Genomic DNA, 14,054 nt, shown 5'->3' with positions numbered 1-14,054 from the left:
ATTACATTTCTTCTGGAAGCCTGGGAGTGGCTCACGTATTTCCAATTCTATGCTGGTCTGTTCCAGTTCCTCTGGCTATGGGTAGTCCCTTTTCTTAGGCACTAAAGTTGTTTTCTAGTCTCTGGCCCTTGAATCAAGCTTACAGACTTTTGAGTAATGGTTTTCATTTGAGCATAGCCAAAAGGCTGAAAAGCAATTGCAGGGTGATTTTCAATTTTTTAAACTACATTTGCAGCAATAAAAGCACTTGACAGGATCATTAAACATATAATACATGTTAATTACACACTGAAATATGCATTAAATTACACCCTGAATTTATGAAATTTATGGAGTAAAACTCTTGGTGCTATGTGATAGAATCACTGATATTTTCTGTATTGTATTCTATTCAAATATGTTATACTTTATTAAATTGATTTTGTGACTGGTTTACAGGTTACCCCACAATTTAAATCATATTTGAAGGGTGCTTTAAAAAGTTTTAAAGTAATAAAAGCAAAAATAACATATAGGTTGGAAGTAACACAAAAGTTTTAAATCATCTCACAAAGGACATTGTCTGAATACTTAGCTTCCCATGAGTATTTAGTCTTTAAAGCTCCTTCCTATGGGAAATTCTTTGCCTCATGAAATTGAGAGAGGAAGGGCCTATTTACTGTTAAAAATTTCCACTGTCTACATCTGCTCTCTTTGATCCCTTAGAAGTGAGAGATGAACAAGTGATTATTTCAGGCCCTTGGACTGGAATAAGGATTCATTCTGGCAAAATAAATTTGCTGCAGTGGGAGTGGCACACAGGGTGTACTGTCCCTTGCCAACTAGGCCTGGGTTCCAGATGCTGCTCCCAATACCTAGAAGGAAAGACATTAGTTTTTGCATACACATGGAGGTGGTGTAGATTTCACTGTAGATGCTGCTCCCAATCTCCTTTAATTCTTGCCTTAACAAGGTCTGATTCTCCATCCTTCACATGTATTTTTCTGTTTAAATCTGCTATAGATTAACTTGGTTTCTTTTATTTGCAATCAGTTGCAATTTACCCACGGTTTAACTAAACATGAAGGATTTTCATCTCTGATTGTGCTAAACACTTTGTTGGCTCTTACTTGTAAAATCTGTGTGATTTTGCAAGGATTTTCATCTCTGATTGTGCTAAACACTTTGTTGGCTCTTACTTGCAAACTCCAGTGAAGGAAAGGATGGGAATGCAGAGAAGTGAAAGCTTGATTGGGGGATTGGTAATACAGATTGTGAGTGAGACAGTCAGTAGAGGAAGAATCCATCCTTGGGTTTGTCCACTTTGCTTCCTTTCTTAACTAGTTTCCTCATTATTCTAATGCCAAAATCCTATTTGCAAGAAATGGAGAAGATTTTACAGAGGAGAGGTAAAGGAAGGCAGTCACAGAGAGCACAGGAAAGGGACCACTCCTTGCATCACTGGGGAATAAAACAGGTTGTTACAGACATGCCTTATCATAGGCATCTGTGGGTAGATAAAAATGTGCGTAAAGTAAAAGTCCATCCAAAACCCACAAGTAGTCAACTAAAGATGTGACAAGAAATACATATTGTTTACTGAAAAAGTCATTGTTATCATGGTTACTTGTCAAGAGACTTAAATCTAGTTTAATTCTTCTTATTAAAAAGTGGATATTCAGTGTAATCTCTGTTAGTTTTAGATGGTTCTTTAGTTCCTCTACTTTTCTAACAGGGGACATTGAAATATCATGCTTTGATATTTCAGTCATTCTCACTGTGCAAGAGATTTTGGACAAAATTTTTAGTGCATAAATCTAGTTTGGTTAAGTTTAAAACTAACTCTTATGCAAAATGTCACTGTTTTGCCAAATCTGCACTGAATTAGCACACATATGTGAATGTCATGACTTCATATGCCTGCTAATAAGCCATGCAAGGACAAATATGTTTTTCAGGCAGAAAAACACTTGTGCAATATTTAATGGAATAAACATGAAGCACAACAGGCTTACAAAAAGAAAACAAAAAAGAACACTTACCAAATAATTTCCTTTAGATTTTATCTTAACCTGTACTACACATAGACACAATTAATATAAATAATAATTCATACCCAAATCCCAAGGTTTTAAAATTAATTTTAATGGTAAATTCTAGATATACATAATGGTTTTGTTTGTCACATGGAATTGGCACCCTTGCGTGATATACCTTCATTCTTTTCCCCACCTCCCTCCCTCCTTTCACCCCCTCTTTGCTCCTTATTTACGACAGTTTATTTCCTTCTATGCTTCTTTTTTTCTTTTTCTCCTTTCCTTTCCCTTTCCCCTCTGCCTAGTTCCCCTTCCCATTTGAATGTTTTCTTCCTATTTCACAATACCTATTACACATTTTGGTCTAAAATACCAAGTTCGATTTTAAAATGAACATTGATCTAATCAATTTCTACTTAAAAATACAAACTTAGGGAGAGTCAAGGATTTGAGCTGCTTGGCAAGTGAGAGGTCATGAGTTTGATTCTTGGTACCAAAAAACAAACAAACAAACAAACTTAGGGGTTTTTAGAAATTTTTTTCTCTTCTTCAGTTGTGTAGGATAATAAGAAACCAGTGTAATCACATAAAGGGTACATGTGAATTCTTTTGTAGTAGGTATTTTAACAATAAGCATAAATAAATGAAAGGCTTTGCCTATGGTTTTAGACTCAAATATGATTAAGGCTGGGGTGCATGCACTTGCAGTTCAGAACTATGGAGAGATAGGATCTTTAGGGGTAGTTCCTACTTTGTCCAACTAAGATTTAAGGTGTTAAAATAATAATTTAGGGCCATGAGAGAAATACTGTCATTAGCTCCAAGAAATTGAGAAAGAGAAAGAAAATGCCTATTATTTTGAAGTGAGAAGTTCTTTGATCCAACTGATTAAGAAAATGGTTGAAAAGTTATTTCTGTTAAAACTTTGGAAAGATTTTATCATCATATTTATTTTATCATAAATGCTAAGTGTTATGTCATGTGGGGATGGTAAACCTCACAATCAAATCAGTTTTAAAATGAAGAAAAATGAAAAGTGACATAAATCTTCAAAGTTATCCTGTGGAATTATTTCACGTGATTAATTATCTGTGTTGTTATGTCTGATAAAACTCTCTGGCTCTGTCTATGAGTTCTCAGGAAGATGATATTACTTTCAAACATAACATCACTAAACAACTGGTGGCACAAAAAGGTGAATCGGATGTATTAGAAACTTAGGATATACTAGAGAGGGTTGCTTTCTGTCAGTATTATCTTAATAACCACAATACCTTTTGGTAAAGCAGCACAGAAAGTGGTTGTGTTACCTTGTTATAGCATGAGACCAGGGAAAACTCCTGAGTCTACCTGAGATCAATTCTACTTTTCTGAGAATATTTAAATGAATTCATTTCAAGTATCATTTGTACTAGAAAGATTACCTGACTCTCCCAAGCAACCCAAAAATTATTTTCTTTTGCAGCTCAATACATTTTGTTCATTTTGTAAATAATCATACTGGTTGCTCCAAATTGATCATATATATATATATAATTATGCACTTATTGTATATGTAGCTTTTATGGTATAAAGCATATTGTATACTTCAATAAAATTCTTTAAAAATAGTACATTCACCAGAAATTTAATAGCCAAAGCAACACTTATATTTTACTAGCATTTTGAAGTATTAGATTTTGATGTGCAAAATATACATACAGGAATATACTATATATGCTAATTCTGAATAATTTATTTTATCATGTGATTCAAACAATTTAACAAATAAAAAGAATCCACATATTATTGTGCATGCCTTGGTAGTGCATACCTCCGTATGTGCATGTTGATGAAAGTCCATTTTTAACCTAGTGGATAAACATAACATTTTTGCAAAATCTTCCATAAGCCAAATCTGCATAGAATAAGCAGTTCACAAGAATGTTTTGGAGAATAATTTAGTTTGCCTCAGTTTGATGCTTTAAATAAATATTTTAAAGTTAGCAACACAACACAAAAAATTAATTTGTATGTTCTGGTCCTTTTATTCTATTTTTCAAAACTTACTGAACTTGTTTTGTTGCTGTAAATGCACTCTCAAATATATAAGAGGCTCTAAGGATAATAAATCTTCCCAAAGATTTGTCTATCTGTTCCTCATTCTGGTTCCATAATGAAGTCCATCAGCCACAGATTTACCCCACCTTCCCAATCTGATGTGAGGAAATATTCCAAGAAAAATATTGTGCTACATAGGAAGCTCCATTTTGTTGGTTCCTGCTTCTTCCTTACCTTTTCCTATTCCACTTTCTGACTTTGTCTCTACCTGCTCCTCCTGCTTATATTCAAATGGCTGATTCTTAAACTGTTTGCAAGATGTTGTTCATCCAGTTGGGTCTGTCATTTCCCTCCCTTTTGTGGTAGAACTTTCTAATTTTACTTATGTTCTACCTGCTTCATCATTTCAGACCTCTGAGAGACTCCAGGATAGGCCTGAGAATTTGTAAACAATGGAGAGAGATGTTAAATAGCAACTAAAACACTAAAAACTTCCCAATAGTTTACCAAATTATATTTTAATGCAAGATATTTTGATGAGTCTGTTATTTGTCAAGTTGATCTTTGGCATATTAGTAATTTAAGGAACAATTAGGCATTAGAGTAAGTGAGAGAAGACCAGCTGATGAGATTGAAGGACTGGAATGTGCCAATTTACAGATGTCAGAGCCCATAACAGATCTAGTGGAGAAGCCCACAAATAGAGCCTGACAGTGATTTTCTCTGTCTTATTTGCTAAAGTTACTTAAAGTACCAGTCAGTTTGGGTAGTAGTCTTCCAGTATGACTTAAGAAGGGTAGATTAAATGAAGCCAAAAATTATAAAATGTTTACCCTCACCATTTGCATTCTCCCTAATATTGCAACTGTCTATTGTGGTTTTGTGATAAGAGGTTTATTACACCAGATATTCATGTCCTTTACTCTTAGTAATGAAATTAATGAAGAGAAAAGTGCAGCAAGGTAAATTTTTATGTGATAGTGATAAGAGGGAATGATGAGGCCAAGGATCAAAATTGGGAAGAAAGGAAAAATTTCAGGCACAAGTTTTCCTGGTATATTAGTATATTAAAGTGGAGCCTGAGTATTAAACATGAGAAGGCTTTCTTGTTTAATGAAAGGTCAAAGCTGAATGACTAGAGACAGATAGGATATATGGCTTATGCCTGTCAAGGTATTCTGTTATGTATGGACCAGAAGCACACATGACTGTTGGTAATGATGAGGTGTCTTTGATTTAACTATTTTAGGCCCTCCAAATCCTGGGCACATCCTACTGGTGGAACAGTCAAAAAGTAGCAAGATAAAAAAATGTTAGTATAATGAAGTATGGATACTGATTGTATGCTTAGAATTACAGTATGGTGATTTTGTCTCACAGAAGTGAAAGGTTAAATAATATGACACTGGAGGTATCCTCAGCTTACACTGTTCTTTGTATTTGTTACTAGTTTGGAAGAGGTATTTGATAGGTTTCCACTCATGTGAAGCACTGCCAGGCTCAGTGTTTCACCAGCCCAGTATAGTGCTGGACAGTGCCTCCCTTCAAAATTGACTTCTGCAGGAACCTGGGAAGATGGTGGATCAATAAGCAGCAGAGTAAAGAGCCTCTCTGAGATAAACAGCTAAGATGGTGTTTCAAAACATCCTGGGGAAGAGCAGATGAAAGAAGATGGATCCTCTAAATCAAGAAGACGTTAAAGGAAAAAAAAAAAAGGAAAAAAAAGAAAAGGAAAACGTGGATGGAAGGCTGCAGTCAGATATGCTCTTACCAAAGCTAGTCTTGTTGTGTATTAAACACCATTAGAGTCTGAAGATGCATGGTCACAGTGAAATTGGGAGTTGGCAAGCCTGAGGGCCTCAGCAGGAGGATGCAGTCACAGAGGAAAGTGGCAGAGCAGAGAGCAGCACCAGCTTGGAGATCTGTACCAGCTCACAGTGAGTGTGGGCAACTCAGTGCTCCCATGGGAGTGGGTGATTGGCCGGGTGAAATTCTGGAGTCAGCAGGATAAGCCCAGAACCAGAACTGCAGCAGATTCAGTCAGCCACTCCTAGCACAGAGCAGATTGGTGAGAATTGCTTGGACTGAGTCCTGCCCCTGTGTGCGATCCAATAGCCAAGGATGAGGTCTCCCTGAAGCTATCCCTAACTGGCCCCATCTGCATGGCACACACTAACATGGTGAAGACTTCCAGTGATTCACCAGCCCAGAAGGGAGAGGCCAGCCTTCTCCACCCCTGCTTGTACTCCAGAAGTCAGCAGAAGATTGGGGAAGGCAGCAATCCCTAGCCAGCATACTTCAGAGTAGTTATAACCAATACAGAGGTGCGGGGATCCTAATGTCCACTTTTCTAGAAGAAACCAGAAACATGATAAGAGGAAGAAACAAAAGGACATCTCTAGCCTTCAACCCAAACAGTATTGGGAGAGGTAAACACAGAAGAGACTAGGGGTTGTACACCTCTGGTTTCCAAAAAAACAGCACCTGATATAAAGAAATATCTTTGTGACATTATAAAAGAACTCAAAACAGAAACACTCATACAATTAAAGAAAGATATAAAAAAATAATAAATTCTAAGTGCCTTTCAAGAAGACACAGATGGAAGATTAGAGGAGCATAGAAAAAAAACAACCTTTGATGAACAACATAAAAAAATCTAGAATACATGAAACAGATTCAAAGATATACCAGGAAATTGGAAACTCCATTGAAAGCTGTTAAAACTGCGTGAAAGAAACTAAAGATAGACTATCAAACCTTGAAGACAGGTTTGCAACCTGTGCTCATGAAAGGAAAGATCTCTTAAAAATAACAAGGAATCAGGAAGTAACAATACAAAGGTTAGACGATGACAAGAGGAACTATAATTTAAGAATAAAAAATGCGAGTGAAGAAGGAGGGGCAAACACAAATGGAATACAAAGGCTATTTACAGAAATAATTAAAGAAAACTTCCCAAGCATAGGAAAAGGAAATAATATCCAGATATATGAGGCATACAAAACTGTAGCCAGCTATAACCAAATTAGATCTATACCCAGACATATAATAATCAAGATCCCAGAAATTCAATACAAGAACAGAGTATTAAAAGCTGTCAGACAAAAGAAACAGATCATGTACAAAGGAAAACCCATCAGAATCATGACACAACACAATTCATCACAACACAAATCATCAAATCAAGAAGACCTTGGAGAAAAGTACTCCAAGCCCTGAAAGAAAATGATCTCCAGCCCAGATTGAGGTACCCTTCAAAACTATATCTCAAAATTAATGGAGAAACATGATGCTTCCATGACAAAGAGGAACTGAGGGAGTTTGTGACCACCAAACCAACCCTACAAAAAATATTGAAGGATATTCTAGAGAGAGGAAAAAAAAAAGACCATGGTTTCAAGAACAGTGACAGAGGGTGCTCACTGAATGGGGCAGACAGTGGAATGAAAGAAAAAAGTAAACAACCAATGGCAGAAAAATAGCATGACAGAGATGAGACAGAGAAAGTTGGCCATAATCGGGATGACCTTGATACACTAATAAAAAGAAACACAGGCAGAATGGATCAGGAGATAGGACCCATCAAGATGCTCTATACAAGAAATATATTTAACCTGAAAGACAGTTTATGGACTGAAAGTCAAAGATGAGAAAATAATGCTCTATGTGGGGGATGAGGTGTCACTTTGTAGGCCCAACCCCCTCTAACCTGCAATTTACAATAGCCGCCCTGGTATGCGAGAAGGAGGTAGAACGGGAATGCCTGTTCTCAGTGAGCCCTCACCCTCTGGAATCCATACTGTGAGCTGGCTTTGTTTTGCAGAAGTCTTGAGGAAGTGGCTGGCCACCCTTTGTGACACTAACAGCAGACAAATTAACAACATTCTTGAGCTAATGAATTTCTTCCTGGGCTAGAGAAGTTGTGAGAACTGGTTGTGATTATTTACTTCACTTAGATAGTTTTAGAATAAACATTGTAGTCTGTCACGTTGTAGCTTGCCACAAAGAATGCCTTTTCACTACTTAATTATCTGGGCTCTGTGAATTGATCGGGTTTACTATATATGAATCCTAAAATAAAGATTGTGCGTACAGTACAGTGCAGTGCAGTGTAACGCGGTGCAGACAGCAAAGGTGTCTCTCCTGTCTTTCTTTTCCAAGCGCTGTACCCCCCGTGTCCCGACAAGGCGTGCGTGTGTGTTTACCTTGCCCGGAGTTCAGAGTGCCCTAGACACTCACGACAAGTGGCGCCCGAATTCAGGGACTCCGAAGGTCGCTTAGGAAGGTAAGTATAATTTTATTACGGGGAAATGGGACAATCTGCTTCCTCTCCTTTCTTAAAAATTCTTAAACATTTATTATCTATATATGGCATATCGCTCAGGTCAGCTGACTTGGATATGTGTATTGATACAATTAAAGAATATAATCCTTGGTTTCCAGATGAAGGAACTTTGGATGTAGAAGTATGGAGGAAGGCAAGGGTTAGTATAGAAAGGGCTATGCAACAGGAGGAGAAGATTCCTTTACGTTTTTGGGCTATTTGGTCGGTTGTGTACTCTTTATTAAAAGCTATGGAAGATGAACATATTGTAGAAAATCTTCAACTAGAAATTAAGCCAGTTATTCAGGAATTGCCCCTCACAGAGGAGGAGCAGAATGTAGTTCAAAATGACGCTATCGCTTTAAGTAGTGAAAAGGCGTCCAAACTAAAAGTAAAATCCACTACAGCCGACTCAGCTTTAGCTGCCGCAGCAATATCAAATTATGACAATCGCCCAATTTTACAGGCTATACAGCATTTAACACAAGAGGTGAAACAACTCTCCGTTAAGCAGAACCCGCCTGTAGTTCCCTCTGCACCTCCTCCATCTAACCCTAATTGGAGTAAAGCCAAGCTAGCTTTGGCTGATCTACCAAAATTAGGGGATTCTGATGAGGAAAAGCCTGCCTTTGCTTTCCCTGTAATCAGGCCACAGCCAATAGATGGAGAGGCAGTTCCCCCTAGATGGGAAGCATTTAATATGGATGATTTAGCAAAATTAAAAAAGGCTGTAACCCTTTATGACCCTCAGGCTCATTACACTAGAGAATTAATAACATCGGTAGCAGATCACTATGGTAATCTTGCTCCTTATGATTGGAAAGCCTTGGCCAAAATTCTTTTAAAAGAGCCAGAATATTTACAGTGGCACATGTGGTTTATGGAAGGTTGTGTGAAAAAGGCAAGACAAAAATGCTGATATAGTGATAGAAATGTTTTAAAAGATATTTTAAAAACTTTACCTCAATATTTTTCTCCGTTTGGACTTGTAATAGCACAGGATAAAATTCAAAAGGAAGAAGTTAGTCATTATTTGGGATATATTCTTACTAGACAAAAGGTGATTCCACAAAAAATGTCTATTAGGAGAGATAAGTTATCCACTTTAAATGATTTTCAAAAATTATTAGGGGATATTAATTGGCTTCGTCCCACACTAGGTATTCCTACCCATGCATTACAACATTTGTTTGCTACTCTACAGGGCTCTTCAGATCCATCCAGCCCTCGTTCTTTAACAGCAAAAGCAGAGCAAGAATTACAGTTTGTAGAACAACGAATTAAGGATACATTTTTAATTAGGATTGATCCTAAATTGCCTCTAACTTTATATATTATTAATACTTTTCAATATCCCTCTGCAGTTTTAGGTCAAAATGCTATGCCAGTAGAATGGGTATTCACTAAAACTAAGCAATCTAAAAATGTTATGCCTTATATTGACATGGTTGCAGCTTTAATTATGAATGGTAGAGCTCGTTCTATAACTTTGATAGGAGAAGATATAAACAATATAGTTATCCCTTTAACTAAGGAACAATGGGAATATTTGTTGTCAATTACTGAAACCTTACAAATTGCTTTAGCAGATTTCATGGGAACTTTTTCATATCATTTTCCTAAAAGTAAATTATGGGATTTTTTTAGACGTCAACAATTTGTGGTTAATACCTTATTAGCTGTACAGCCAATTCCACAAGCTTTGACTATATTTACAGATGGATCTAAAAATAAAGCTGCATATTGGACTCAAAAATCTTACTGGGTACGTCAGACAAATTTTAACTCTGTACAACAAAATGAACTTTTTGCTATATTACAAGTGTTTTTAGATTTTCATAACCAACCTATTAACATTATAGCCGATTCAGCCTATTCTGTTGGAGTAGTGACAAATATCTATTCAGCTGTGTTATATTCTAATAAGCCTGCTTTATTGTCTTTATTTCAAAATTTACAAATACATGTTCAAAAAAGAAATCATTCTTATTTTATTACTCATTTACGTTCTCATTCTCAGTTACCCGGACCATTAGTATCAGGTAACAATGCAGTGGATTCCTTAGTTATGTTCACCACACCCGTTGAAGAACATCAATTTAATCATGCAAATGCAGGACATTTGCATCTTAAATATAAGATACCTTTTACAAAAGCTAAACAAATTGTAAAAGCCTGCCCTATTTGTAGACCATTACATTTAAGAATTATTCCCACAGGTGTCAACCCTCGAGGAACTCAACCTAATGAGTTATGGCAAATGGATATTACACATGTACCTTCTTTTGGTCGGCTTTCTTATGTACATGTAGTTATTGATACCTATTCTTCATTTCTATGGGCTACTGCTCAACAGGGAGAATCCACTAAAAATGTTATTGTACATTTATTGGAGACTTTTGCAGTTATGGGAATTCCTTCTAAAATCAAAACAGATAATGGACCTGCTTATACTAGCAGAACATTTAAACAATTTTGTGATCTCCATAATATTATTCATATTACAGGGATTGAATATAACCCCCAGGGTCAAGCTATTGTTGAAAGAGCACATGGCACTCTTAAGTTGCAAATTAAAAAATTAAAAAGGAGGAGTCAGGAGGATATTCAGATACCAATACTGTTTAAATTGCAAAACAGTCCAAAAACATTACTGCATCAAGCATTGTTTATTTTAAATTTTCTCAATTTACCACAAGGTGAAATATTAACAAGAGCTGAAAAACATTTTGAACAGCAACAACAGCCTTTTGTGATTAATGAACCTATTTGGACTAAAACAGCTCCAGAGGCTGAATGGGAGAGGGGCACATTGCTCTATAGGGGGAAAGGTTTTGGTTATATCTCCACAGAAAATGGAATTCAGCAGTGGGTCCCTGGACGATGGATCAGGACCCGCGTCTCCAGATCCTGTTCACCAGCCCCGGAGACAACTCCCCAAGGAACCGGAACCGTGCCTTCAGAAGCGAGCGCGAAACCAGCTAGAGGCTGAGGATGCTGAGCTTGTTCCTATCGCAGCCATGGCCAGATTAAAGCTAAGAAAATCCCGCCGCTCACAGCGACCAAATTTAAATCCCCTCCCTACATGGGGACAATTAAAGAAATTGACCATAGAAGGGCAACGGCTTGTCCTTCAAGCAGGAAAGCCTTTAAACCCTGAAAACTTGTTTTTAGCTTTATGTGCCTTGCTCACTGTTGCGTCGGGGACTGAGGTACCTCCACATTCGTACTGGGCATATATTCCAAACCCCCCTTTATTAGAACCTGTAAAATGGGGAACTAGTGATATTTTACTTTATACCACACCTAGAGAAATTTTGTCAGCACCGTGGGCTGATTTAACCCCCCACAATCAAGATGATGGGACATTATTCAATTTTACTTATTATGGTAATCAAAGGCCTATTTGCATTGGGGAACCGCCTTGCATCCCTCTGGGATGGCAGTATTGGATTCAACATGGAATAAAAGCAGGCAACAAAAGAACAAGGCTTCAAGCCTTGGCTGCTCAAACCTTTAATGTTACCTGGAGAAATTTAACAGCACCTGATACAAATACATTTCCTGTATGCCCTGAATTCACTTATAAAAATATTTCTTATTATCCCATAATTTGGCAACTATGTATGGGAAAATTTGCTAAAAATATTGATGGGTATATTATTTGGGGACCATTTGGAAAATTCGTTAATGGATGTGCTGAATGGAATGAGACAAGATGTAATCTCTCTGTTGTGTATAGTCTTCCAGATCCAAAGAAAATAACTGACGGAGCTCCTATATTTCATCAAAAGACGGCTCTCTTGTGGTGGGGAGATGGTGGAATCGCTAACCCTGCTGTTGCAGCCGAAGAATACCCTCATCACCTTCAAAATCATATTTGGAAGATTCCAGCCGCTATGCAACCTGTAACCTTGTACAATGTTTCCTATTCAGGGACTAGTCGATCTGTATCTACTACTTATAATTTTACTAGGTTTAAAATGTATAATATTACTGTTTGTGCACCTCTGCCTTATGTCTTTTTAGTGGGAACTTTTAATTTTACACATTTTTCTTGTACTTGTTTAAATTGTCAATTGTTTACATGCTTAAATAGCACACTAAATTTCACTAAGCCTTATACAGTTATGCTGTTACAACAAAAAACTCATATTTGGTTGCCTGTAAATTTAACTCGACCATGGTCTCAAGACCCGGTAATTTCTGTTACTACTGAATTTTTTAAACATCTGTTAAAACGTACAAAAAGATTTATTGGAATAGTGGTTGCTGTACTGTTAAGTCTGATAACTGTAGCCTCCCTAGCAGCAGTCTCAGGAATAGCTTTACAAACCTCTTTGCAAGAAAAACATGTTGTAGAATTATGGCATGAAAATTCTCATGAACTTTGGTTAACTCAGTGGCAAATAAACGCCAAACTACAACAACAAATAGACCTCCTTAAACAAACAGTTGAATGGATGGGTAGAAAAATATTGGCTCTTCAGCATCAAGTGTTTTTAAAATGTGATTGGAATTCAACTACTTTCTGTATAACCCAACGACCTTATAATCAGACAGAACATGAATGGGAAATGATTAGAATGTATTTAAATGGAAACACCTCTGCCCAGGAGGAAATAGAATCTTTGCATAATCAAATTGACAAGGATTTTGCAAAGCAAAATGATGATGAATCTCTAGCACAATTCGCGCAATTGCTTGCTCAATCTTTGAAAGGATTAGATTCCAAAGGAATCTGGCAGAGCATTACCCACACTTTTAGTGGCATGGGACTTAGTTTAATTATAGTTCTCATTGCCATAGTTCTTGTGTATTTTTACTGCATAAGACGAAATGCTATTAATAACCTGATCTTATGGAAATTGTTGTTAAAAAATAAAAAGGAAGGAAGTGTGGGGGATGAGGTGTCACTTTGTAGGCCCAACCCCCTCTAACCTGCAATTTACAATAGCCGCCCTGGTATGCGAGAAGGAGGTAGAACGGGAATGCCTGTTCTCAGTGAGCCCTCACCCTCTGGAATCCATACTGTGAGCTGGCTTTGTTTTGCAGAAGTCTTGAGGAAGTGGCTGGCCACCCTTTGTGACACTAACAGCAGACAAATTAACAACATTCTTGAGCTAATGAATTTCTTCCTGGGCTAGAGAAGTTGTGAGAACTGGTTGTGATTATTTACTTCACTTAGATAGTTTTAGAATAAACATTGTAGTCTGTCACGTTGTAGCTTGCCACAAAGAATGCCTTTTCACTACTTAATTATCTGGGCTCTGTGAATTGATCGGGTTTACTATATATGAATCCTAAAATAAAGATTGTGCGTACAGTACAGTGCAGTGCAGTGTAACGCGGTGCAGACAGCAAAGGTGTCTCTCCTGTCTTTCTTTTCCAAGCGCTGTACCCCCCGTGTCCCGACAAGGCGTGCGTGTGTGTTTACCTTGCCCGGAGTTCAGAGTGCCCTAGACACTCACGACAGCTCTATGTGACAGGAAACCAGAAAATAAATGAGGGTAGCTTGCCCATCAGCTACAGATTGTTTGGAAAGACATAACACTTTTATGCAATGAGAATTACTCAAATATAAGAAAGGAAAACCTTGAAGCTCTTGAGGTAAATGGATACAACTTGAGAGCAAGCTCAGGGATAAAAATGCTTAAATCCACTTAGGTAAA

General features: G+C 37.2%; 1 protein-coding gene across 2 annotated transcripts; it reads left to right on the top strand.

Annotated features, from left to right (window-relative positions):
• The first annotated feature begins 7,744 nt into the window (after window positions 1–7,744).
• On the top strand, window positions 7,745–13,711 carry LOC134471934 (endogenous retrovirus group K member 13-1 Env polyprotein-like). 2 transcript variants are annotated; one of them, XM_063232409.1, is made up of 2 exons: window positions 7,745–8,343; window positions 11,235–13,711. In XM_063232409.1, exon 2 carries the CDS (start codon window positions 11,238–11,240, stop codon window positions 13,320–13,322), a length of 2,085 nt encoding a protein of 694 aa, XP_063088479.1. In that variant the 5' UTR covers window positions 7,745–8,343; window positions 11,235–11,237; the 3' UTR covers window positions 13,323–13,711. The 2 variants fall into 2 exon arrangements, with proteins under 2 accessions (XP_063088479.1, XP_063088480.1); XM_063232410.1 differs by having other exon boundaries at window positions 11,214–13,711.
• Window positions 13,712–14,054: the final 343 nt, after the last annotated feature.

Source organism: Cavia porcellus, unplaced genomic scaffold, assembly GCF_034190915.1.
Source record: "Cavia porcellus strain 051 isolate PalLab524CR breed Dunkin Hartley unplaced genomic scaffold, mCavPor4.1 scaffold_21, whole genome shotgun sequence".
NCBI classification, from domain to species: Eukaryota; Metazoa; Chordata; class Mammalia; order Rodentia; family Caviidae; genus Cavia; species Cavia porcellus.
The sequence above is the reverse complement of the archived record's forward strand: the minus strand, read 5'-3'. Positions and strand labels throughout refer to the sequence as shown.

Coding starts and splice junctions, on each gene's coding strand:
- LOC134471934 (XM_063232409.1), top strand. CDS start 11,238: ATGGAATTCAGCAGTGGGTCCCTGGACGATGGATCAGGACCCGCGTCT.